Raw genomic sequence first — 27281 nt, forward strand, 5'->3', positions numbered from 1 at the left:
ACATCCAAAATGTATTTTTCAAGATAGCCTGTTTTAATTTTTTGTCACTGCTTGTCTTCCAACTGTAAAGTAGTACTACTTTAACATTACTTGTAAGTAGTCGCAACTTAATCCTCCTTCACATTTCTTCTGCTTTTACTTATTTGGCTCTTGTTATTACACCCTCTGCACATGTTAACTATTCAACTTTCTCAATCTCATTTCTTACATTACTTTGTGGTCTTTATTCTTTATTTCCATAAGATGAAATGAAGCTACTATATAAATTTTGAATGGAGAAATCATTTAGCGAGATACTGAGAAAAACTCATTTAGAGGGAGTATGTGTATATATTTCCATGAAATTAAGGTGCCAAACCTTGCACCTTTCATTTTCCTCCATCAGTTTATAATCCATTCACAATCTTTGTGGTCATCCTGTTGGAAAATTGTGTTCAATGGTGTCTATGGATACAGAAGGTGCTTGTTGTTTTTATGTTAACAAATGAGAACTTTTACTCGAATCTCATTATAGAGATTACGCTTTTTTTTCTCCTCCTGCCCATGAAAAATTTATTGTATTAATCAGACAGTAGAGGTAAATCTTATTAAATTGCTTGAGAATTAGTAGGGAACAAGCACACATTTATCTATAACCGTTGAGAACATGATCGGGGTACATCAAATTACTAATATTTGAATATATATATATATATATATATTAGTCCAGCTTTATTACCAAAAGAAGGGAGGATTCCCCGCCGAGGAAAGAAACACGATGTGATATGCAAAGCAGTATGGAGACAGAACGTAAAACGTAAGTTACGATGAACGCAGACAGTTCTATCACAATAGTAAGGCGTACAGCCAACCCCAGACAGCGCAGCATGGTGCACATGTTTGGTATCCTGGCGATGCGTATGTTCGGGAATCTAGATTTCTCCCATTCTTTCGTAAGGGGTAGTTTTAAGAGCCTAGAGATACCGGAGAGGGGAATTTCTCTTTGTAGTTCGTCTTTAGAGAGCATCTCAGGCATTATTTTATTGGATTAAGAGCTGGAAAATATGCTGGCCAAGCCGTATAGTTGATGTCCTCTCTTTAGTGTGTGTGTAACGGGCAGCACTGTAGGCGCGCGTTGTTAATCATGTAGGCAAATTCAGGACCTACTGTACTACAGAAAAGACGAACACGTCCTCTTAGGATCTCGTTCTTTAGTAACGGATTCTGCGTCGAAGATGTGCAGTGATGATCTTCCAGCTTTCAGTATGCGGCCTGCCCATACCTGTCGCACAGAACTGTGATTCATTTGAGAATATAACTTTGAACATCTCCCTTGCTCCTACTTGAGTCTATATGGTTAGCATAACCGCTGGAGCCCAGGTTTCGATTTCTGGTGGGAGCTTATGTTGTTCAGATCAAACTGTAAGCTGTAAGTCGATATCTCATATAGCCTCGGTGCTGGAAGAGCCGCTAAACTCCAATCTAACTAACCAACCCCCTTTAGTCTCGGTCACAATGTTCCCTACACTAATTTAATTTGGTACAACGATGGGCAGGGGAAAGTGGAACACACTTCACTGGCTTCCTAGCATACAACCCATGTGAGATGGTTTTAGGTCACTTGAACATCAGAAGCCTTGCTGAACGCGTGAGGGATTTGGGCGGAAATGCCGGATAGATTCCTTTTTGCCAACTGGCATATATACCGAGCCTATTGAGTTATTGTACACCTAACATCAGGGTTGGCTGGTTTAAACCAGCTGGTTTTTTCAAAAAAAACCTAGTGGTTTAAACCAAAAAACGAAAAATGTTAGTAAAAGTGTAAGTGTTTGTAAAATCTTGATGAGCACACATTTGTGGGTTATCACGTTTCACTCCCGTATATTATTCGTATTATATTCAGACCTAAATTCCCCATTCATTACTCAAAAAGATTATACTACAAAAGCAACTTTTTTTACAAGTTTATAAATGTTTATTTTGTGATTTTTTGTAGTTATTATTATTATGTAATTGCAATCGAAGAAAAATTCTAAATATTGTTTCGTTTCAATGTTTACTATTGATAAAATACATCGAAAATGCCGTACTTTCGTATGTGTGTGTGTGTGGGGGGGGGGGTCATACAGACCCCACGAGAGGCATTTAGTGAAATAAGTACCTTTGGTATCTATTTATGTATAAATGAGTTTGAGCAAAAGTGGACTCAAATTCGTATCTTTATTCACTTTTCTTACTTATATGCAAATTAAGTCGTTGTATTTCTTTAATTTGGACCAATAAAAGTCGTTGTTAACTAACTTGAACTAAATTAGTTCTCCTGTACTCCGCAGTACTTTGAAATTGTCCATATGTAATTCTGTATAATGGTTTCACTTGTGCAACTGTTTATCTTTTTGTCCTTCTGAAATGACTCTTGACAGTTATATTAAGAATCATGTAAAGGTCAGTACAACGTATTTTTATCAGGATTCCTTCGTGAGTGAGTCGGCAGACGTATCGCATTTGTGGCCAATTAGTCCTGGTTCCGAGTTCAAATGGAGGACAATTTCTCTCGGATGTAACTCGAGAAGCGGTTTTTATTCCGCTTTAAGCTTATGTGACCCCTTCCAGCATAACCCGGTTGTTGCATAATAACATTAAGGCGAAACAAACTTATTTCTGTCCATATATGATATGAATATATAGAGCAAATTATTTAAACCAAATAAACCTGGTTTAAACCAAAAAAACCGGTTTTTTTGGTTTTTTAAATAAAAACCATGGTTTTTGCCAACCCTGCCTAACATGCCTCCACTATGCATACTGATAGCTGTTCGTCTTGTGAGGACTAGGAATAAATAACACATTTTGATAGTCCATCACACATGCAACCTCTGTAACACTTTGACTTGCCTCAAGCTGACAAATAGCTCTGCCATGATCAGTCACTTGGATGAATTTCCATCTTCCAGTAGACTTCACTTTACATAACAGTATTGCACTGATAAAGGTCTTACCGTGTTCGACTGTAATACGTGGATACAATCCTCTCACTCAGTGTTTCCTAATAACGATACTTACAGCACATTTGGTTCTACTGATGTGCGTAACAGTTAACTAGTATCTTCTATTGGCTTATTTGGAACATTACACAAGACATGAAGCTGTGAGTAACGTGTCAATATGCGTTCGTTTACTAGTAATTGTCAAACATTGTCATTGATTATTTTTAATATTTATTACTTTTGCCTGTATTACATATAATATTTGTCATTTTCAGATCCAATCGCGAAAGATCAAGGTAGGATGAATATGATATCTTCATCACCTACTCCCATAGCAGGCTCTGGGCCTGTAGGTGAGTAGCATGACAGGTAATGAGCTTTCATTTCTTGTTTTCTAATATGGTGGTGGTGATTAAATGTTGTAGATAGCTGTAGATATGTTTTTTCAGTAGCATGAACTATTAAAATACGTAATGATTGTTTCATAACACAACTTTCCCTGATTAATTAACTGAATTTGGTATACTCATTAAAGACATCCAAAAATTAGTTAGGAATTATTTATGAGCGTTCTTGTGGGTAAATATTTAGGAATTTTGAGAACTTGAAAGAATGTGACTTCTTTCTTGATTGCATCGAATTGTAAGAGTTGTTTTCTAAATTTTGTTTCATCTTTTTATCTAACATGTGGTCCACTGTTGAGTACTACCAGGAGAAATTGAACATTATCGGCATTGTATATTATGAAATGTTCTGCATAATATTAAATGAGAGATTGTAAATCCTGTGAAGCAAACTAAAATATGTAAATAAGAAATCCATAATATAATTACATTTTACTGTATTCAGTAGTTACAGCCATGTTGTAATTATGTTATGTTTAACTTATAAGTAATGGTTGCCAGATCGTTACGTATGCAACACAGATCTACAATAAGATAAGTAATGATGTCCATTTAAAAACTAAAGCTTTTTTTTTTTTTTTTTAAATTGTGGGAAACAGTATTTTTCAATAAACTATTAATAATAGAATGCCAGCTCTTGTCCGAATGAAAAGGAAGTTCATTATTCTGTTATAAAACGATTCTAAAATATTTCTTTCAAATAAAAAAATAAATAAATAAATAAAAATAAATAAATAAAAAAATAATAAAAAAAGTAGATAATTTGTGTAGTTTACTCATATGTTTGAATATACATAGATCTTGGACAAACCTGATACCGCAGAGTCTCATCTTTTTAGTATCCTTTGTATATGGGTTGGAAATATAATAATAGTGGCAACTATTTAATTACTACTAATACAAAAGCAATATTTGCGTGAAACTTTCGGTTCTTCAGTGAATTTGAGTCACAAAGCTGTTTGGAAGTTGTTAGTATCCATGCAGCAGCGTCTGTTCTATTAATAGTTCTCACTAAGCGGTCTATTACATACAGATCCGAATCTCTAGAATAGTGCGGAAGCGAATGCCACGTAGTAGTTCCTTCATTTTTGGGATTAAATATAATCATAGAAGATTAATTCCAGTGAATATGGTAGGTGAAGAAGCAGTTCCCAACCTCGGCGACCGAATAAATTAGCCACATGCACCCAATCATTATTCAGCTAATGATTTGAGGGAGGGTGTTACCGCTTCTGTCTCAAAGCTGGTGGTAAATTACGTTCCCGAAAACGACAGAAGTAGTGTACGTTGACAGTCTGTTGTCCTGGAAGTATGATATCCGGTAGGATGACAGCATCATATTCCTTCACTACTGTAAATTATTATAACTTCCACACTTTGGTTTTGACGAACTTGCAAGGTGACCATAATGACCCTACTCATTGGATTGACATTTGAGAAGATGTTCGTACGATCGGACCCATCTCTCGTCAAGCATAAGAATACACCATTAAAAAAATCGCTCCAGGTGTGTTTAAGCGACACCGCATCACATAGTAACCGTATCCGCATTTCCGTGAAACAATAGGGAACCCATTGCACTATATTTTCCCTCATGCCTAGGTGTTTAAGAATATGCAGCACAGTCGTATGCGATAATCCAGTCTCCCAGAATATCTCACGTTTTGTCTGAACGTATGTCTATCCAATAGTGCGCTTACAGTGTTCACTTGCTCTTCAATGACAATAGAACGAACTGCCTTAAAAGCTTTAACCCATCTGGCCACTGTTCTATATGGTAACGCCGTATCCTCACGCCTCACGAAGACCTTATGGCATTGGCTTTGTTGTACGGGCGCGGCCATATTTAATTTTCAGTTGAAGTGTATTCCATCTATACATGTGCAGTTTGTATATAAAGGATGCCGCTTTCTACATGTAGGGGCTAGTGCCATAAATAAGTCATCGTCCGCGTAACTTGTGAGAACACCCCCGATAACTAAATGGCCAACCAGAACCCTCATTTCCAGCATTTGACAACCGCTCGTTAAGTTCACGTGGAGTACTTAGTTGCCACAGTTCCAAATGCTGTTCTTTCAGTCAGTGATTAGAAGATTGCTGTTCAACATAAATAGTTTTCTTAAACATATATATTATACTCGATTATAGCAAAATGTGGAGGCCTTGACATCTGTTTCACATTAGCGATAGTATTGTGAGAGAGTGTGAGAGACACGAGACACAATGGGTGCTGCGACATTGCAACCCCGTAAAAGTGGTCAAAGGAGGGATAGGGGGAGGAAGAGATACTGTTGTAAAATCCAGCAGGGAAGTTCAAAGAATTTGCCGAACTGCCCATGTATAGAAGAAATACACTTTACAGTTTCTGTTTTTGTGAACATCGTGAATACACATCACATAGGCGTTTGACCACTACCTGATACACTACTATCGTCTCTCGTCACACCTGCACTGCGCGTCGGAGGGATGAGTCTATTTACTGAGACACTTGAGATATGTGGTATAATACAGGGTTCCTACCGACCTGGAAAATCTGCAAGTCGAAAAATTCAGTTTCTTAGTAAAAAGTCTGAATTTCATAAAACTGAAAAAAACCTGGAAAAGTCGAGGAATTTAAATATGGATTATTAAATTATGGATATTTACTTCTCAGAATTCATTTTGGTCCTCACCAAATAAGTGGTATCGTGAAACAACTAGTTCAGTTTCATTTCGTATCTACAGACGTTGCCAGTGTTAAGTTTCAAACCCACGTATGTTACATGATTCAAGTTCTGTGCCCCTTTTGGGATGCATATGTAGATAGTTTACATTCACATTTATCCTTGTAATCTTCTGAATGAACAAGTCTATGAATCAGCGAGCGATTTCTCAGTGCACAAGCGAAGTTTATAAATAATTTCACATTTTTCATATTCTCAAGAATAGGCTGGCTCATAAAAGTAAGGAAATCCATTTGTCATCAAAGTACAGATGGTGATCAGAAAAATGGAAACACCTGAACGAAATTGCAACTTACCAGATTAATATGGTGTCGGGCCACCTTTCGCCTTCAGAACAACCTTGATGCGACGTGGGATGGAGCCATAGAGGTCGTGAATGGTAGCAAGTGGAATTTTACACCATTCCTCGTGCAGGGCATCGGCCAGTTCTGTGAGAGAGGATGGAGGTGGAAATCGTCGCCAGAGTCGTGTTTCCAAGACGGACCACAGATGTTCAATTATGTTGAGATCTGGGGATTGGGCGGGCCAGGGAAGGTGTTGAACTTCATCCCGATGTTCCTCAAACCACGTTGCAACAACGCCAGCTGTGTGAATGGGTGCATTATCCTGGAAGATGGCGTCATTGTCCGGGAACAACATCCGGACCATAGGATGCAAGTGGTCTCCTAAAATTGCGACATGATCGTTGGCAATGATTAGTCCGCTAAGTGTGACGAAAACCATGATATGGCGGCCCACAGCATCACCGAGCCGCCGCCATGTTTCACAGTTGGGCGGAGACACTGCAGATCATAAGCTTCTTTGGGCGTTCTCCACAAAAAAACATGGCCCGTGGTTGGGAATAGGGTGAAGGATGACTCATCCGACCATATCACACGTTTCCAGTCCTCAACGGTCCAAGTTGCATGGTCGCGGCACCATTTGCGGCGTGCGAAAGCGTTATGGTCCCTGATGAGCAGTTTGGCCCGTGCAACACGACCCCGTAAGTTCATGTCATGTAATTCGCGGCGGACTGTGATTGTCGAAACAGGGGGGGGGGTGCTGATTGAGTTCCTCCGTCACTTGCTCCGCAGTGGCACGACGGTTCTGCGTGACAATGCGCTTTAATACGCGGCGTGACCTGTCATTCATGATTTTCTTCCGCCCACTGTTCTGCTTCCCCGATGTGGTTTTCCCGTGTGTTGTGTAGGCCGTCATCTCCTTTGACACTGTCCCACGCAACACACCTAACACAGTATCCACTGCCGTCACACTCACTCCACATAACCGCGCACCAACAATTTGCCCTCTTTGAAAATCTGAGGTGTCTCCCATTTTACACTACCTCCGTCTGCTGCAGACACTGGACACTGCTGTTCCACTGCGCCTGACGTAGTATGGAGACCGACCTAACACACCACCACCAGCGGTCTGGCGCTGCCGGCGCCACGACACCACTGCCAATCCATACATCTGGCGTGTTGCCACTACAGGTGTTTCCATTTTTCTGATCACCATCTGTAAATGCTGTATTATCTTGTTTTTGGTTATTAAGTTCGTGGTCTTATTTCCTCCATTTTTCAACCCTACGCACTTTAAAATTTACTTTATTACCAAATTTCGAAATCAACTGTCATCGTTTTTTTTTCTTATTGCATTTATAAAACGTAAAACTCTAAAATTAATAGTTATTGGATCAAAAGATCCAATATATTTCAGGCAAAAATTTTCTTGTAGGCCTTATATCTGGAGAACTACATAGAATGTAGCCAATCCCAAACTATCACTTAACTAAGTATGATGTGCTTATTCCGTAAAAAATATGAAAACTTGATTTAGGGGCAGTTCATAAATTCTGTGGCCCCTGATCCAAAACTAATTTTAGGCCAAGATCGTCATCTTTTGGTACATTTTTGGATCATTCCTAAAATTCTTCTTTTCATGTTCCACGGTAATTAAGATCTTGAAGGAATGCTATTAATTATAATGTAAATTGCTTGAAGGGCTGTCTTATAAACTCAAAGATATTCTCTTTACTCCTCCAAATTTTTATAGATTAACAAATCAAATGTATAATTTTCGGTAACAGCTAATGACTCAAAGAATGTTAAACAGAAATTGTGACCCAACGGGTTCCCATAACCATTCTTCTTGTTGCTCGTAAATTTTGTTCTTGAACTTACCATAATTAGTTTCAAACATAGCTTTTACGAGTTCAGGTATCTCGAAGACCTGTAAAATGAACTTAAACATATCCACAGGATCTCTAGAGACCAATTTGAAACTATTCGTATCTATCAAAGCACAGTTCTATTTTTAGCATGTGACTTACCAATTGTATAATTAAACCTTTCTACATGTTGTAAAGTATATTCAGCTATTATAAAAGTGGGACGTTTCTTCTCAAAAGCTTTGGTCTGAGTGGAATATCTTATTTGGTTTCATTGGGGAGCCCATAGATTAGCGCTAGTTGGGAACATCTGCCACTTTTATAATGATTCCGATGCAATCAAGAAAGAAAACTATATTTCCGAAATTAATCATCACTTTCAAGTAACGCTTAAGATATTTCAGATAAGTTCTTAATCACTAGTGGGTATAGCCCTATTGCGAAGGATGGAAAAAGACAAAAATTGCAGTGAACTTTGCTCCTACTGAATTGCAAACATTATGAACTTAGAATTTAGCTTATGCAAAGCGTCGAAATACAACGAACTTTTGATAGGAGAAAAAGTGAAAATAAAAGTACTTGGCAAAAGCAAAGGAATGTAGCATAAGGACTTCAATATCTTATTGTTTACAAAACCATATCGAAATAGTTTATTCGCTCTACCGCGCACCAAATTTGGATCGTACATGTACACCGAATTTTCTGAACAATTTGAAAACCATGATCCAATTTCTGCTTAATTTGCTCGAGAGCAAAGATTAATTCGGCGATTTTTAGTTTTGGTATGTGGTTAAGAGACGAAACTTTGACGCGGCTCTGTAAATGGAAAAAGAAAGAAAACTTAATGGCTTTAGGCTGTTTCTTTTGCTTTTACGTAATAATTTTGTTACCTTTCATTTTTATTATCTGCCGAAGAAGTCCGTTGTGATTTGAAACGTGGAGAAGTTTTCAGTAAGTAAGTAGATAGGAAAGTAGGAAATTCTTTCTATTATGGTCTTTACGGTCAACTTGCAAAAGGAAAATAATAATAATAATAATGTATCATTTAACTGGTAATGGGAAACAGTTATATTTTTCTGATTGAGTTAAAGGGAAATTAGAGGACAACTTGGTAGATAATTCCGAAATTTGTGCTTGGAATTAGCTGTGTCTATTTGTGAAACCTTCGATCAGCTCCATAGTTCTGCAGTACATAGAGGGCTCCGGTGTCCTGATAGCATATAGCCTTGTAATAAGTGGTAAGCACATCGGCTCCACTTACTGGTATTTCTGCCTTTGCATACCCTGTCCCTTCAGAAATTCTCAGGACGTTAAACCAATACAGATAATTTTTGTCACTGTGGAAATTGAACCAGGAACCACTTAAGAAGTTGCTTAGATCAATAATAAGTCACTGACACTCCGGGAGGGGGGACTTGTAATCTACAGTTTTTAATTTTTCCCTCTAATTCATTACGTTCTCACTTGATGTGATTGAAAAGACAGGTATTCCTTTTAGTCACAATCATCTCCACTGTCAGTCAGTAATTCCAACTAAAATTATACCTCATAATTAATAATAAATGCTGTCCCGGGTAGTCTTCTTTCAGTCTGGCAGAATTATTGGAATGAAAACTAACTCTTTAAGTAAAAGTCATTTTCTATTACTGGAAGATAAACGCATTTAAGGAACGCGGGTGCTGCGTGTGCGATATACCTTTTCTCTTTTGAAAAATAAGGAAATGTCTCTTTGCTGGAGGCGCAGATATATATATATTTGTTGCTTTTCCCAAGTATTTGAAGAGCTGCGATAAATCATTTAGCGCTGTGATTGCGCACCTACACAGACTGCATTTGGATTTCACGTATCATATGAATGCTGTAAGCCCCATAGCAGAACATGATGTGATCGCAGAAAATTTGCCGCGCCTATGCAGAAAAATTGCCAGATGAAAGAAAATATTGCCAACAGAAAAGTGTAAAACTTGCCTGCTATGTGAAGATATCTTAAATGCACGGACGACTCGCATAAATATAGTTCGGACTGTTTTTACGTCGCGTAAATCGTATTTTAAACAATCACAAGTGTTTCTTCTGCAGAAAATTTTTGACTTACTAAAGCTCATCGCAGAAAGATAAAAGAAGTTCTGCCTCGGGGCTGTAAGTACCTTTATATTACCCTACCCTTTCATTTGGCTGTGAATGTGCGTCGTCTAGCATGCATGCTTGGGCTACGAAGTGAACGAGAAGTAATCAGTTCATATTTGTATTACACAGATGTTGCTCACTTCAGTCATACAGTTGAATGTAATGCAGTCTCTAACAATATATATACATTCTATTACGAAATCTATAGTTTATTCTTTATGCATGTTAAGTACATTGAAAACTTTTCTACATGAGGTTCATGGTGGTAGGAGCAAAATAATATATACATTTCACATCACCAAGAGTGCGTAGTGGGGAGAAAGTTTTGGTTCACTGTGAAGGTTAATTGGAATGAAGAGTGACCTTTTTAAGTACCGTTCCTGACCTGAATACTGCTTAGTGTGTTAGTGAAATTTCGTTGAGTTCACTGTGTTGTATGTTTTCATTCATTTCATTTTTCGTTACATTGAATGTGATTTCACATTATCTGCTAAGGAATATCTTAAAAAGTACCCAGCAATGATTTCTGTTAGTGTTGTGTGGTTATGATTTCTTATATCATATCATTGAATTGCCATTTTTCACGCGCCTCAGATTTTCCCTTCATTATACTTTCCATTATAGAGAGGAACACAAGGTTAGTTACAAAAGTTCCAAGCCTACCTATGAACGGAGCAGCAGAGAGTTCATGGATGGTGTTACTTTTCAACATAGTACCGTAACAAGTCAACACATTTTGTCCATCAATGTTTAAGTGAATTAGTGTCGCTGTTTTTTAATGTCGAAGAGGTGTGAAATTTCGTCATCAGCGTCAAAACGAGCACCTTACAACTTCTTTTTGTTTTGAAAAGAGATGTCAGAAGATGCCAAATCAGGCAAATAAGATGGGTGAGGACCAGTCCGAAGCCGCAATCGTGAATTGCTGCCATTGCGATGATTGACTTGTGGCTAGGGGCATTATTTTGATGGAAAAGCACACTTGCTTTCATTTTCCCACAACGCTTCTGCCGAATATTATATCACGCATCTGTCGTAGAAGACATGCATAGGTACTGCCGAATCACTGTTTGCCCGTTTAGAAGATAATTCATCATCACTATCCCAGAAAACTGTAGCCATCACTTTTCCAATTGAAGACACTGACTTGTTCTTCGGAGGGGGATGAGGGGTGTTTCCACTGCTTGGAAATTTTTGACTCGGGGTGTTAAAAGTAGACCCATATCTCATCTACTGTTATGAATCGAGAGCGAAAGGTATCTGGATTTGCCCGGCCCTTGAAATGTTGCGTTTGATTAACTTTTGATCAGGTGTCAAAAGTTTTGGCACCCATCTCGTGGAAACGTTGCTCATTCCTAGATGCTGTGTGATAATTGAGTTAACGCTTGCAGTAGATAAGTCCCTTGTCTCAGTAGCCTACCTGATGGTCATTCGCTGATCATTCATGATTATTTCATGCCCTTGTCAATGTTCTCCAGACTTCTTCCGTGGGTTCTTCCTGATCGAGTGTAATTTTTACTGGACGTTCTTCCCCTCTTAAATTCGGCTGCCTATTTCAGTGTGGCAAAAATGAAGGGACACTATAACCTAAATAGCAGCCATGTCGGTGTGGATCTTCTGCGGCTTCAAGCTTTTTTTAAGATATTCAATAACAGCTCTCGCCTTCAATTTCTCCCTTTCGTCACACTTTGTTCCCTTTTCTTTCTGGACCTGTAACAACAATAAAAGTCTATATTAATACCAAATTTGGTATGACATAGGAAGATTCAATAAAGACGGCCTAAAAGTATTACATGTTTAGTCCTGATATTTCGTGGATAGGCTTAGAATTTATGTAACAACCCTGGTAAATAAAGGAGTAAGCAGTGGAATTTGAACACGGATCGCCTGCTTTCACATACGTTACCCTCCTTCCACCCCGGGCTGAAACAACTGCTTTCTGTTTGCTACTTGTCTTGCCATATGCCCTTTCATTGTTGCTACATACATATTGTTACCGAATTCTACTGCCAAAGTAAGGCTTTGGATGTTAAATGTTATGAGCATGGGCGCGATTTTTAGAACACGATGTGTATATTGAATGAACTAACTGAAATATTATATCCTCTGCTAATTGTAAAAGGATTGTTCTGTTCCTAGTATGCTTTTGGTAACCAGTCCTGTTGCCTTCAACAGATACACTATTGAATGAAGTCTGTTAAAAACAATACTTATGTTGAAATTCTCTTGTGATATTACTTTTTCTATTCTAACTTTGATGGGTTCTTATACAGGTTTATTGTCTTCAGTCTTTTTGTTCCGTCTCAACCTTCTTTTACACTTTTATCTTCCGAAAAAGCTATAGCTACTAATTAAAGACCCAACGAACCCATGTAGATTAAGACTTTTTTCTTCGTATTTTTGTTTGCCGTTTTGTATTAACCCCATACATCTGTTCGAACAATTGGAACAGTATGTGAGAATTTCCAGATACGCCACAATTCGTTGGGAATTCTATGAAATCTTTTATGTAAGAAAGTCGTGTATTAAAATACTACTTGTGATGAGTTTTTTTGATCGTCACTCGCAGCAGGTTTTTATCATGAGTAATTTTTTGAATATTCAGCCGCGAAGTAAAGGAGGGACGGATAGGTTTGGGGCTGAGGGAAAGGAATATAACAGAACGTACAAGACACTTAAAATGCATAGAAAATAAATGTTAAGTTGAAGAATTCAATATGGATGATGCATGGGAAGGTGATTATTGGTGCGCTTGTAATATTATCAATCAAACCTATTTCATAGATTGTGATTATTTTTGTTACCAATAGGGAGGGATTTTATCGCATGAAATTTGGAAATTTTCTCTCAAAGAGGAAAAAATATAAACTTCTTCAAATTGCTGGATCAACCCCACACAGTTTTTGTCTGGCAGTATTTTGCTTTTTAAAAGAAAGTGTCAGTTTGGATGAGGCCTCAGTAAAATCACTGTGCTGCCCTCATGATTTTACTGGACTTCAGCGTGATTATTCGAACATAATATAAGTTGGAACGGACGTTACAGATTTTCTTGAAAGTGACTGAATGGATCATCATTCCGGAGCTAAAGCAAGAATTGAAAAATTATTCCTATAATGAGTTTTGAAATTAATAATATTTTACCGTAACTTCGGAGATATTACTAATTTTCTAATCTGTTCCGGTTTCTGCGAGGAGATGCGTTGCAAGTTGTATTTTTAGATCCAAATTCAGATTTATTTATTTATTTATTTTTTTTAATGAAAGTTGTGTTATGTACTTGTAAATTTTGTTGTATACAGTACTATCAAACTCATACTTTTTCGAAATACTAATAATTTGTGAGTAAAATGTTCTAACGTTTAGTGTTGAAAAAGTGTACTGTCTTTGTGCTAATAAGTTTTGCGCATGGCTGAGAATAAGAGTTTTACAGATAGAAAATGAAAATTTCTATAATGCTTTTGTGCTGTATGAGGGAAGCAATTGAATTAGGGAAGATTATTATGTTTGATTGAAGAGAAATTTCAAATTCGTGAGTAAGAAATTCTGTGCAAATTTTACCCTTGTTTAACTTACAATTGTTCAATGTTAACAGAAAACTGGTAATGATGTAATTCTAAGTTTTTATGTAAACCTCATAATCAAATTTGATGTTGATTTTGTAACTTTGACATTCTGTGTTCTTAACTTTGCATTTATCGTTATTCTACTTAACATATGACTAACAACTACTGATCTTTATGTGCTCTGGGTATCCTTATCGGATGATTACTTTCCTGGAATTACTTCAGCAACTAGTCCCGCTGTCATCGAGTACCAGGCACTAAGTAAAGAACGAAGGCTTCATAAAGATTATTACATTTCAATAATGTAGTCCTTTTTAAGCAAAACACTAATATCAACAGCCGCTTTTTTAACTGATAATAACTGACAAGGGAATTGTAGATGTTAATGCTGCTTTCTGTGTAGTACCAAATCAAATAACCGTAATCTTGGCGAAGCCTTCGTTTTTCAGTTTCTCGTTAAACCGGTGGTAACAGGATTGGTTACCGAAATCATTCCCAGGGTACATAAGTAAAGTTAGCGGTTGTTAATTCCAACAAAAACTTTGCCAGACCTTATCTATGTTAAAGAAATATGTGACTTTTTAAGTAATGAAAGTGTAAATGTAATTTACATAGTGCTGTCGAATTGAATCTAAGTACCGGTACTTACGGAAATAATACTGACAATTCGACATTTGTTTCCTTTTATTGCTTTGTTAGATTTAGTGGAATAAAACTCTTCTCACTTGATTGCATTGGGAAGTAAATGCCGTCAGTTAGCAAGAAAAATCTGCTTCATTATACAGGCTGTTCCCTTGGGCCCTCACCATACCGGCAATAATGCCTTATTGAGAAACTGATTTAAAGGTTTCAGCTTCCCCCATGTAACAATGTGCACGGTCATCATGTCATTTTTGCTGATTCTTATGTTCCATTCGAACAGCGTGTTGAACTAAAAACTGCTTTTTCATTTAACAGGATGCGTTAGTAGTGTGGAACTCAGATTGTGCGATTGGAAAAATCCACCCTTTTAGATTGAAAATTACCGGTTTCCAACCACTTCCTTCATCTTTTTCTATCCTTACTCAACAAAGTTGACCTGTGGCCCTGGGCCTTTGATACACCTTGTACACATACAGGGTGTCTCGAAAATCACCTGACAGGATAACTATGTTATCAGAGCTACAACAAAACGTAAGAGGTAAAACAGTTTTCAATCTAAAGTGAAGAAATTTTTTAAATCGGACGAGCCGTTTGGACTGTACACTCTTTATGTGCCCAATGTAAATGAAAATGCAACGTTGCCATTTACCAGGACTCAACATAAATGAATGAAGTTACTGTCTTTTACGCTACGCTAACGTGTCGATGGCCAGCCCCCATGTCAAACAGTAACTTCAATCACTTATGTTGTGGGTCCAGGTAAATGGCAATGTTGCCTTTTTCATTTAGCATTGGGCGCATAAAGAGTGTACAGCTCAAACGGCTCGTCCGATTTAAAAAATTCCTTCACTTTAGATTGAAAACCATCATATTTGGAGACTTTTAAAAGTGACTGCGTTTGTGACTTAACTCTTGAACCACTGGACCGATCTCAATCAAATTTTCAACCTAGATGAGGTTCAAGCCTGGGATTCGTTATTTCACATTGACAGTGCAGCTTAGGAGAGGGAGGATATTTGAAAAAGATCGAGAATGAACAATATTAGTGTCAGCGGTCCACAAAACTATGGATTCGAGATGAACAGTGACACTTCCGATGCCGTTTAAATCCAAATTCAGCCCCAGTATGTTTCTTTCAACGTTTTTTTTTCCTCACAGGTTATAGATGTTTTTCTAGTTTTTAAGGACTGATTATATGTTGCAGGTTCTGCACCTACTGTGGTAGTGCTAAACTTTGGCATCTTTACTTGTGATGTTGAGGGGGTAATTGGATGCAAAATGATTAAAACCATTACCGGTGTACATAAACCCGTGAGGTTGATTGGGTGTAAATGAAGAAAACTCAGGCTTTCATTTGAAGTGTATAACTTGTATTCCATTTAAAAACTAATAGTTCTATGCGGCCTAGAAACAAATTATACCTTTGTTTACGCAAAATAAGGAGTAACTTATTTCTAAATCTCAAAGATATTTGCATGCCTCTTCAAGCCTTCCAGTTATTTATAGCATAATATATTGTCCTGAGAACGTAATCCAGAATGTATCACATACTGAAAAAAAACTATAAGCTGTCAAAACTTTAGCCGAAAACGTAAAAATAAAATTTAAAAACCCAAGAGAACAGGCCCTGTTATTCAAACAAACCTAGGGGAAGGTAATAAGACTAACACTAAATAACTATAAACTATTACAACATGTGTTGGAACTCTGGAACTCATGTTTTCGGGAGCCTATAACTCCGAAAGGAAATTTGTGCACCCAGGTTGGTCTATACTTTGTCTTATCTTGGTGTCAGGAATCACCTCCCAAACATTGTCGGTGTTGTTTTAAAACACCCTATATATATTGATTATAAAATTGAAATTGACTGTGTTTGACTCCTAATCTCTTAAACCGACCGACCGATGTCGATCAAGTTTTTGACGTAGATGCGGTTCGGACTTGGAAGTGTTTATAGCTTTCATTTTGACGGTAGAACTTAAAGGAGGGAAGATAGAAAAAAAAAATAAATAGGACTTAATAACTCTTGAAACACCCAACCGATCTCTACTAAGTCTTCAACATAGATGATATTTGGGCCTGGGATGATTTTTATCATTTTCCTTTGACGGTGCAACTTGGGGGAGGGGAATATATATATATATATATAATATGTACAGATGGTGATCAGAAAAGTGGAAACACCTGTAGTTGGCAACACGTCAGATGTATGGGTTGGCAGTGGTGTCGCGGCGCACGCAGCGCCGGACCGCTGGTGGTGGTGTGTTAGGTCGGTCTCCATACTACGTCAGGCGCAGTGGAACAGTAGTGTCCAGTGGCTGCAGCAGACAGAGGTAGTGTAAAATGGGAGACACCTCAGATTTTCAAAGAAGGCAAATTGTTGGTGCGCGGTTATGTGGAGTGAGTGTGACGGCAGTGGCTACTGTGTTAGGTGTGTCGCGTGGGACAGTGTCGAAGGTGATGACGGCCTTACACAACACACGGAAAAACCACATCGGGGAAGCGGAACAGTGGGCGGAAGAAACTCGAGTGACAGATCACGCCGGGTATTTAAGCGCATTGTCACGCAGAACCATCGTGCCACTGCGGAGCAAGTGCCGGAGGAACTCAATCAGCACCTCCCCCATCCTGTTTCGACAATCTCAGTCCGCCGCGAATTACATGACATGAACTTACGGGGTCATGTTGCACGGGCCAAACCGCTCATCAGGGACCATAACGCTTTCGCACGCCGCAAATAGTGTCGCGACCATGCAACTTGGACCATTGAGGACTGGAAACGTGTGATATGGTCGGATGAATCATCCTTCACCCTATTCCCAACCACGAGCCGTGTTTGTGTGGAGAATGCCCAAAGAAGCTTATGATCTGCAGTGTCTCCGCCCAACTGTGAAACATGGCGGCGGCTCGGTGATGCTGTGGGCCGCCATATCATGGTTTTCATTGGATCCTGTGGTCACACTTAGCGGACGAATCACTGCCAACGATTATGTCGCAATTTTAGGAGACCACTTGCATCCTATGGTCCGGATGTTGTTCCCGGACAATGACGCCATCTTCCAGGATGATAATGCACCCATTCACACAGCTGGCGTTGTTGCAGCGTGGTTTGAGGAACATCTGGATGAAGTTCAACACCTCCCCTGGCCCGCCCAATCCCCAGATCTCAACATAATTGAACATCTGTGGTCCGTCTTGGAAACACGACTCTGGCGACGATTTCCACCACCATCCTCTCTCATAGAACTGGCCGATGCCCTGCACGAGGAATGGTGTAAAATTCCACTTGCTACCATTCACGACCTCTATGCCTCCATCCCACGTCGCATCAAGGCTGTTCTGAAGGCGAAAGGTGGCCCGACACCATATTAATCTGGTAAGTTGCAATTTCGTTCAGGTGTTTCCATTTTTCTGATCACCATCTGTATGTATGTAAAATAAATAAAAATGAAAATGACTATCTTTGTAACTTCGTTACTCTTGAACTACCCAAATTTTCAGCATAGATGAGGTTTGGGCCTGTGATGATTTTTATTGTTTTACTTTCAGGGTGAAACGTAGGGAGGGGGAGGGATATATATATATATATATATATATATATATATATATATATATATATAAAATATGATCGAAATTACCAATATCAGTGTCGAATCCATAGCTTTCGGGGTTGTTGTGAAGAACAGTGAAATTTTCGATGCCATTTAACTCCAAACTCAGCCACGCCACGGGGGGAGAAATAGAAAAAATCATCGAAATGACCGATATCAGAGAGGGCTTTAGTAATAGTAAAAAGTGACTGATTAACGGAACATATTACTATTTTTTTTCTTAATTTAACCCAGCGAAGCGGATAATTGATGCTAGTTTATATGCTACTACAGTCAATAAGTTTGTGGACTGGACGCAGTGGGGCACTAGGGGTATACTACAGCTGATAAGTGATATCCTGGAGGAAGGAGTGGAAGTTGATCTCTCGACTCAGCAAGAGGCAGGTCTGTGCATAGTGTAAACAGACGTACTCTTTGTGAAAGGAGTTGATTGTGCCGCGGAAGACTTGGAGAATGTCGCAGTTTGAACAACGGGCGACATAAGTTCTGCCAAAAACTAGTCAAATTCACTGCAGGAATGTTACAGATAATCGGGCAAGTGCAGAGTGACAAATGCCCTGGGCCCCAATGCAGTGTTTAAGTAGCACAAACGGTGTACGGAGGAGAGAATCAGTTTAGAGGACTGAGCCAGTAGGTCGGCCAACAACAGTTCGAACTGAACGCAAGATCGAGGAGATTGCAATGGTGTTACGCGCTAGCCGCTCCCAGTCGGTAGATGACCTCGCAGCAACAATACGGATCAGCCATGGTACGTGTCGCAACATTCTGACGGATGACTTGAACATGTCTCGTGTCACCCAGCACTGTGTCCCACGCATTCTGACACAAGACCAACAATCAGAAGTGCTGACGCTGATGGAACGTTTCTGAACCGAATAATAACAGGAGATGAAACATGGTGTCTCCCCTACAATCCACAACTAACGAGACAAGCAACCACCTGGGAATCACCATCATCTCCAAAACGCAAAAACCCGAGACAAGACAGGTCAAAAGAGAAAATGATGCTTGAGCTATTTTGGAAGTCAGTGTGGATCTGTGTAATTGTGTGTGTGGACGTTCACATCGAGCACAGCAACCACGGGTTCTACTGGTTGCCTCTATTCTGGATTCCAGCCCACGAATTTATTGACTGTACTAGTGTATGTGTATATATATATATATATATATATATATATATATATATATATAGTAAGCTGAAAAAGATTTTATTATTTGTGCAGCAAATTGCGAAACATTTCACTTTTCATAATTTATAAAATTTGTATTGCATTTTGGGCAAGGAAGGAAATTACTACATGAATTTCACTTAATCTTAATTGGGCATGAAATAAAATATGTATCAAATGCGGAGGATAATGAAAAGCAAAGTAGAAAAAATTATATGATTATATATCTTTTAAAAAAAATACATCCTCATTCTACTGTCTAAACTAGTAGCTAGTTTTGAATGTATCCATACGGAGAAAAAGTGCTGAATTCATAGTGTGGTCAAGAAATGGTGAACTGATATTACACAGTTCACAAAGTTAACATTTATTTTGACGATAAAAAGACGATTAAGTAACTTCAGATAAATGTTACGTTTCCCTAACTCACGTTGTTTCCAAATTATACTCTAACCTAGTGCATTTTTCTATTTTTGAAACTTCCTAAACCCAACACTTGTTTCACCATTTGAATGAAAAACAGTGGCATAACGAAAAGAATATTTCTGGTTCAATGCTATGAAACAAGATAGGTCGTTTATGCTTACCAGAGCTGGAAAAGTTGTGAAAATGTTGAAGAGCAAAATATGGGGTATTCCCAAAGTTCCCTGTTTTTCCTAGTGATTTATTTAGTTTCAGGAAAGTAAGCTGGAGTTTTACATCTCAAAAGTCCATTGAGATTCCTAATTTCCAAATGAAACAATACCAGGGTGTACATGGTCCTTTCATCATCATACTACGAAATGAGAACCAAAGAATCACTTCAAGGGAAACAACTGGATTTCGAGGAGGCATTTATCACGTAACTTGAATTGTATTTAAGATTTACGGAGAATCGTTCTATCATGAAAAAAGCAAATGTATACACTGTTTTTTGGTGCAAAAGTAGCTTACCCAGCTAATATTTTGTGATAAGAGATGCTTCGCGTTTTACGATAAAATTTTTCGTTTGCATCGCATTTTGATTTTGTGTAGCGTGTCGCTTATACACACACACACGCGCATATATATATATATATATATATATATATATATATATATATATATATATATATATATATATATATATATATATATATATATATATATATATATAGGGTGGCCCAAAAGTAGGTATACATCCCTGCATTGATCAAGTAGGACATTGTAGTTTATGGATTTATTTGCTCCGAGCTTAAGATATAAGTAAAAAGATATTAAGAACAAATAATAAAGAAACTGTCTACGTGGTGGATAACAATAAGAAATTGTATAAAAAGAAATGAGTTGATCAGTACGGTACTGTATACCTACTTTTGAGCCACTCTGTGTAATATATATATATATATATATATAGATAGATAGATAGATAGATAGATAGATACAACACACACTATAGAAACTTCTTGTCGTCTTCAGAAACAACGCGACAAACGCTTCTCTGAACATTTGCAGCTTTGTTGACAGTCACTGTTGCCTACTTCAATCCCAAAATGATCTCTCTTCTATTTGCATATTCAAATTTCTTTGAAATATTCAGCATGAACCTAAACCATCCAGAATGATCATAATACACCAGAAAAAGTTGCAGAGGGCTAATTTCACAGTTCCATTCTCACGTTACTTGGAGACAACCGAACAGAAAGTATTTATCTTTCTTCTGCGCTTACCTGTGGTGCATGAGGTCCATCCATACCGAGCCAGCATCGTGTCTGTGGGTGCTCCCGTTTCCTTCTACATTCTCATTCCACCAGTTCTTCCATCATCGATCCAGAGATCAATCAATACGACAATACAGCATAATAGGTTGCAGATGCAATAAGTTATATATCAAGGTATGTTGTGACATAATTTATAGTTGCTAATTCTGAAATGAGTTACAGCATTTTGAATCCCTTAATGTAGATAAAGTGTGACACACTTGACTTTCTGAGCTGAGATACATACTATGTCTTTTTTAATCAACTTAAAACTAGATTCTCAATTAGACCCGAGTACATGTATGTTGTGCGTGTGGTCAAGCTTAACTCTTCGACACGGGTGCACCGATTTTATTTTTATTTATATATTTATTTTGAAAGAGTATTCTTCTCCGGGGATTCTACATAAATTTCATGAGGATGTATTGTATTCGGAGCTAGATCATAAAACTTCTTAATGGCTAACATTGTTCATATCATTACTGTATGATCATGCATAATTTCGATATAGGTGCACCAATTTTGTTGATTTACTTTTTGTTTGAAATATGCTCTCGTGGTGGTTTCATATAAATTTCATTATAATTTGATGATAGCTATCGGAGCTACACCATGAAATTCCTCAGTGGTTAAGTGTTAATATCGTCATTAACCTACTTCATGGTATGCATGCTCATGCATAACTTCAACACAGATGTACCGATTTTGATATGTAGCGGTGATCTTGCTGCAAACATCCGCTGGACACGTCTATCTTCAGAAAACTGCAATCCATTAATCCAAGTTGTGTGCTTTTAACACAGTGGAATTTGTTTGTAAAGAAAGTATTGTATCACTCAAATTTAAAATGAATATAGCTATATGCAAAGTATGTAGGTGAAATCCACGAGTTCAATCATTAATGTGACACCGCAGTCTTATTCTGTTGCAAAAAGCTCAGTATTGCTGTACCATAATTCCATGTGAATCCTAAATATTACGTTGGACTTATCTAGGTAAACAAATAGAGGTTGTCCAATTTTCTCACATTTATGTATGAAAAATTGTATCCGTGTACCCAAGGCTGCACGGCAGTGAGCAATGCGTTCATTGAAATTTGCGATGACGCATTCACAGACATCTGGTGTGATGCCGTTAATAATCCTCTTAATTTCGTCCTTCAGTTGTATTGTCTGTGGTTTGTTCACGTACACTTTAGATTTCATAAATCCCCACAAAAAAAAAAAAAAAAAAAAAAAAATACAAGTGGTAAGATCGCATGAACTGGCAGGCCATTTCTTTTTTCCTCGCAAAGGGATATTTTTTTGAGGAAACTTCATTCAGCAGACCAATTGTTTCACGGGATGTGTGACAGGTCGCGCCATCTTGCTGAAACCAAAAATCGTCATTTTCAATTTCCATTTTATCCAAAACTGGAAAAAACCATCTGAAAACACACGCAAATCTCGAACGGTTGCCGTGGCACTTTTCTTGTTTTTGTAATAACTTTTAATCACTTGGATGCGTTGCTTTGTTGTCAAACGCTCCATGCCAAAATAAACACCAACCAACAATGCTCACCACATAGGCTACTAATGGGAAGGATAGAGGATAACAAACATGGTAAAACCACGGCTGCCAACCGTCATATGACAAAATGGTGCGAAATTCAAATTCGTCCCTATTCGTTCACCCTCTAGTTTCTTGCAACGTTTTATCAACAAATTATGCCTCTACTACTACTACTTTTACTTTCTACATCCCCAAGCAGGCTTTCCAATGCTCCTATATTTCCTATATTTAAACGAAACTTCCTATATTTTTGTGGCATTAATACTTCCACTTATGAAAATAACATAAGGAAATAAGGTGTAGGTGGTTGAAGGGCCTTGTCTCTCCACAATAGGGTGGTTGAATGGAGACTCTTTGTCGACAATAAGCAGGAAACGAGAACGTGTTTCGTCCTTTCCTGCTTATTGTCGAAAGATAATTACACCAAACAATATATAATTAGCGCAAAAAGTATTCATACACATACAAAATGACCCCCCTCCCCCCCCAAAAAAAAAACTAATTTCGTCATATTCATTAAAAAGTTCTATAAAGTAGTGATTTTAAAGACTTATAAATAATTTATTTAGGTGTATCAATACCTTTTGCACTAACTGTAGGCCAATAATTGTAGAATAACTTACCTATAGTCAAATCTTACCTTAAAAACCCCAGCAGAATGTTTACATTTTAGATTTTATTTTACAATCTTGCATGTGATGAAATTATTCACATTTTGGAAACGTATACTTACAAACATCAATTTTGTGACGCAGATCTTCTTTTACACTTTCCTTATGGTCGTTGCTTACAAGGGACATCACCCAATTGTCCGGCTCCGATTTCAATGAAACTTTTTCTTCTGGTAGAGGACATATATGCATAATTTGTGATGACAGAAATTTTTGCCATGGTGTATGTTTTCTATTTTAGAATCTTAAAACATGTTGTGGAAATTAGGAGAGTTGCCAATTTGAAAGATCAAATAATCTACGTTTGTTGCACATTAGAAGCAGTCCTAAATTCATACTGGTTAACTATAGAACAAAAATAAGCATACCATTGGCTTTTTGGGAAAATTTGCTATTAAAATGAGGTGTCACATGCTATAGTTTTCATTTTCCAAAACTTCACTTTAATTCAAAATGGTGGATTTCAGGATGGCGACCGTCAAAGTTACCCTTACCGTACTACTTGCCTCTAGGCATAATATGTATTACTGAAGCTTTTATCCACTTATTATCATTAATACGTGGGTTAGAAGCGGAGGTAAGAGACTTACGCACATAGTAAGTAAGTATAAGCAATTAATATGCCTGTAACTTTTTCCCAAATGGGCGTATTTTAAAACTAACTGCACCATTGTCTTCTTGATTAAATTCTAGCCCGAAATTATGTATTATATTACCCTCTTCCTATTTTAAAAACTTGATGTTAATTCAAAATGGCGGATTTCAAGATGGCTGCCGTCGAGGTCATACCTACCATACGACTTTCCCTATGCCGTATATGTATCTACATGGTTGTTCTTTCATTAACACTACGTTTACAAAGGTTGTAAGGGATTTCTGCAGTAATCTCTAATAACCACATCACAGCTCTTTAAAATTATAAAAAATAGAAAACATACACCATGGCAAAAATTTCTGTCATCCCAAATAATGCATACATGTCCTCTATCAGAAAAAAAGTTTCATTGAAATCGGAGCCGGACAATTGGATGATGTCCCTTGTTAGTACGGGTGAGCTACGTACGAAAACAAAAACACTAAGGAACTCGTATAAAAGTTTGCAACGAGATAATTACCCAGTTCATATAACAATTGGTGTAATTTCTATTTTTTTTTCTACCTATTGGGTAATCGAAATGTTCCTTTTTCACAGCTTCACGAAACCACCTATATTTTTGTGTGGTGATTTCCTTTTTTTTTTTTTTTTTTTATTATCATTGTAAAGCGTGCCAATGACGTCATTCTTTCATTTCACATTTACTTTACATTCATTCGGATTACCATTATTTAGTGAGATAGTAAATTGAGGACCGCAGAAAATAAATAAGTTGCCTTTGAAAGAGAGAAATTTACGTGCTAGTTGTAGATGTGTGTTAGTATTCTGCCAGAATGTTAATCCATTTTCATAACTTTGCAGGGGGAAGGGGATTACTAAGGTTAGCGTAGCTTGTAGTTTATAAGAATTGGAAAGGAGTGGCAGAAACTTTTAAGCTAAGGAGCGTAAGTGAGCATAGAACAAGATTAAAACTAGCGATGTCAGTTATAAAAACTAAATAATCATGGCTTTATTAAATAAACTTTCATTTGCGGGTTAATATTTTTCCGAACATGGCACTGATATCCAGGAAACCTGATATAATGCCAGAAAACTAGATCATTGGCAATGATATGCGATACATGTAAAATGCTGTAAGTAAAATATGTCTGTAGCAATTATAGACAAGCCTTTTTTTTTTTTTTTTTTCAAACACAAGATGGAATTCATCCAATTCTTGTTTCTGAAGCAGAGGATACATTTTAGAAAGATCAATATAAAGTGGTCCAGAAGTGTGTAAACTTCCGAATAAAGTTTAACAAAATCAACGCTCTACGTTTGCAGCATAGAGAGGGAGAATCTTTTAAGACACACTTTAATGATCTCCGTCTTGAAAACAGAAATTACAGTTTGTAATACTTTGTCAGGAAGTTTTCCCACTTGCTCTCCACTTCCATTTTGTGGATGTTTAATAGAAAATAACATGACTGTAATTCATTGAATATTTATAGAATGATAGAATGTAAGTGAACAATTTCCAGAATCTTTCGTATTTGGCAGTTTGTGAGTTTGAGAAAATACCTAGAACTAATTTATTTAATAATTTATAAGTATTTGACGAGTGAAGAAAATACAAGTCTTTCAATTTAGATGGTTTGTTGTAGTTCGCCCGTTTTCAGCACCAAGACAATATGGCACATGGACAAAGGTTAAGGTGGAATCCATACAACCGTAATGGTTCAGATTTCAAGGCTCTCCACTGGAAATCGAACTCAGGACCCCGTCACCAAAGGCGCGCGCGCGCTACTCACGAGACCTGCGGGAAGGGTCCTTGTTATTTTGTGTTACTGCTAACAAGTACTATTAAGTTGCATAGGTGATTTGCGCTCAGATCACATTTTATAACAGAAGTACTTCGAGCGCTGTATGAAAGTGTATCATTTTTGTGAAACATTTTTTCTTAACTACTACTCCGTTAAAAATTCGGTGAATGTGGTCTTTTAGTTTTCAAGCCATAAATCATTGTCACGCCTTAGGAATAGTGCTATTACTTTTGATGAACGACTGTCGGCCATCCAAATGCAGAACTAGCTGAAACAGCATTGAGTTTGAGAACTACTGTTGCTACTGTTCCTGCATATGTAGGTCTCAAAAATCCTCAACTGAGGAAGAAATACGTAATCTGTGAATTGTCAACTTGACATAAATATATACCTTTTTCTTATACTATTAAAACACGAACAGGTTTATAAGAAGGGGAGAAAAAAACGTACAGTTTACAGGTAACATATACAGGGTGTTAATGAACTATACCGACGAAGAGTGATTACTCACATCAAAATAAGAGAAAAAGTTCATATGGACTTATGGCGAAAAGTGCGTAGTTTCAGAGCTAGGGCTTTCCAAAATCGCGAAAAAAAAAATTTCGAAAGGCCCTATTTCGAATTCGAGAGGCTGTAGATGGTGGTCCTTATCAGCGTAAAGGAAGTCACGCATACGCAATCCAAAAATGCATATTTCATTAATATTCATTGGGTGTACAAATTATTCGCTGCAGGGTGAAATTCCCAGACTTGCCATCAACCGAATTTTGAGATATGCTCTGACTTTGATTGGTTCAAAGTAGGCAAACGATAAGACGGAAGTGTGAAGTAGTGAAGACGGAATCCTTTGGCGCCATGTTGGAAGTGTTAAGGATCGTCAGCAGCACAGTCTCTCGTACTCGGGAAAACGCATGGTGCGATGTTTTCTTTCACGCTTATATAAATGAAGAAAACGTGAAATATACCGTGACGTAATACATATCATCACACGTTATTCCGAACACAAAGTAACATGGAGCTGCCAGTTCCTAACACTTCCGCCTTCCCTCCGAAGCATTCGATGTCAGTTGTTGTCAAGGTTTACCTCCTGCATACTTTAGACCCTTCTTGAAATCAGGGTATCTGAAAACTCTATTGAAAACATCTAAGAATTCCATCCTGTAGGGAATACCGTCTACACCTATTGACAGTTGATGAAATAAGCACTTTTGGATTGTGTATGCGTGGCTTCCTTTACGCTGATAAGAACCACCACCCACAGTTTCTGGAATTCTAAATAGAGCCTCTTGAAATTTAGCTTTCGCCATAGGTCCATATGAACTTTTTTCTCTTAATTTGATGTGAGGAATCACCTCTTACAGTTCGTCGGTATAGTTCATTAACTCCCTGTATACACTTTTTCATATCAGGACGTTGGGACTATATGTTCAATAATTTCAGTAACAATCCATTTGCTTGCTTGGACGCTATATACAGTTCTGAAAACAATGTGATTGATAGCAGGAAATTTTCCTTTAAAATATACATCACTGTTCTTAATATCGATAATTAAAGCGAGCTCTACCGTTTTCATAACCGGTATTTGTCTTGTTA

At 37.7% G+C, this 27281-nt stretch overlaps 1 protein-coding gene across 5 annotated transcripts in view; it reads left to right on the forward strand.

Moving 5' to 3' along the window:
• Positions 1-27281, forward strand: part of CkIIalpha (casein kinase II subunit alpha) — a 69958-nt gene that overhangs the window by 36016 nt on the left and 6661 nt on the right. For 4 of the 5 annotated variants that reach the window (XM_081757087.1, XM_081757081.1, XM_081757091.1 and 1 more), the window contains exon 8: positions 3242-3319. In XM_081757087.1, coding sequence (XP_081613213.1) covers positions 3242-3319 — 78 coding nt within the window. Of the gene's footprint in view, positions 1-3241; positions 3336-27281 lie in introns of all 5 variants that reach the window. The other variant, XM_081757105.1, reaches the window with a different exon arrangement.

Source organism: Thermobia domestica, chromosome 1 (assembly GCF_964235325.1).
Source record: "Thermobia domestica chromosome 1, izTheDome1.hap1.1, whole genome shotgun sequence".
NCBI lineage: Eukaryota > Metazoa > Arthropoda > Insecta > Zygentoma > Lepismatidae > Thermobia > Thermobia domestica.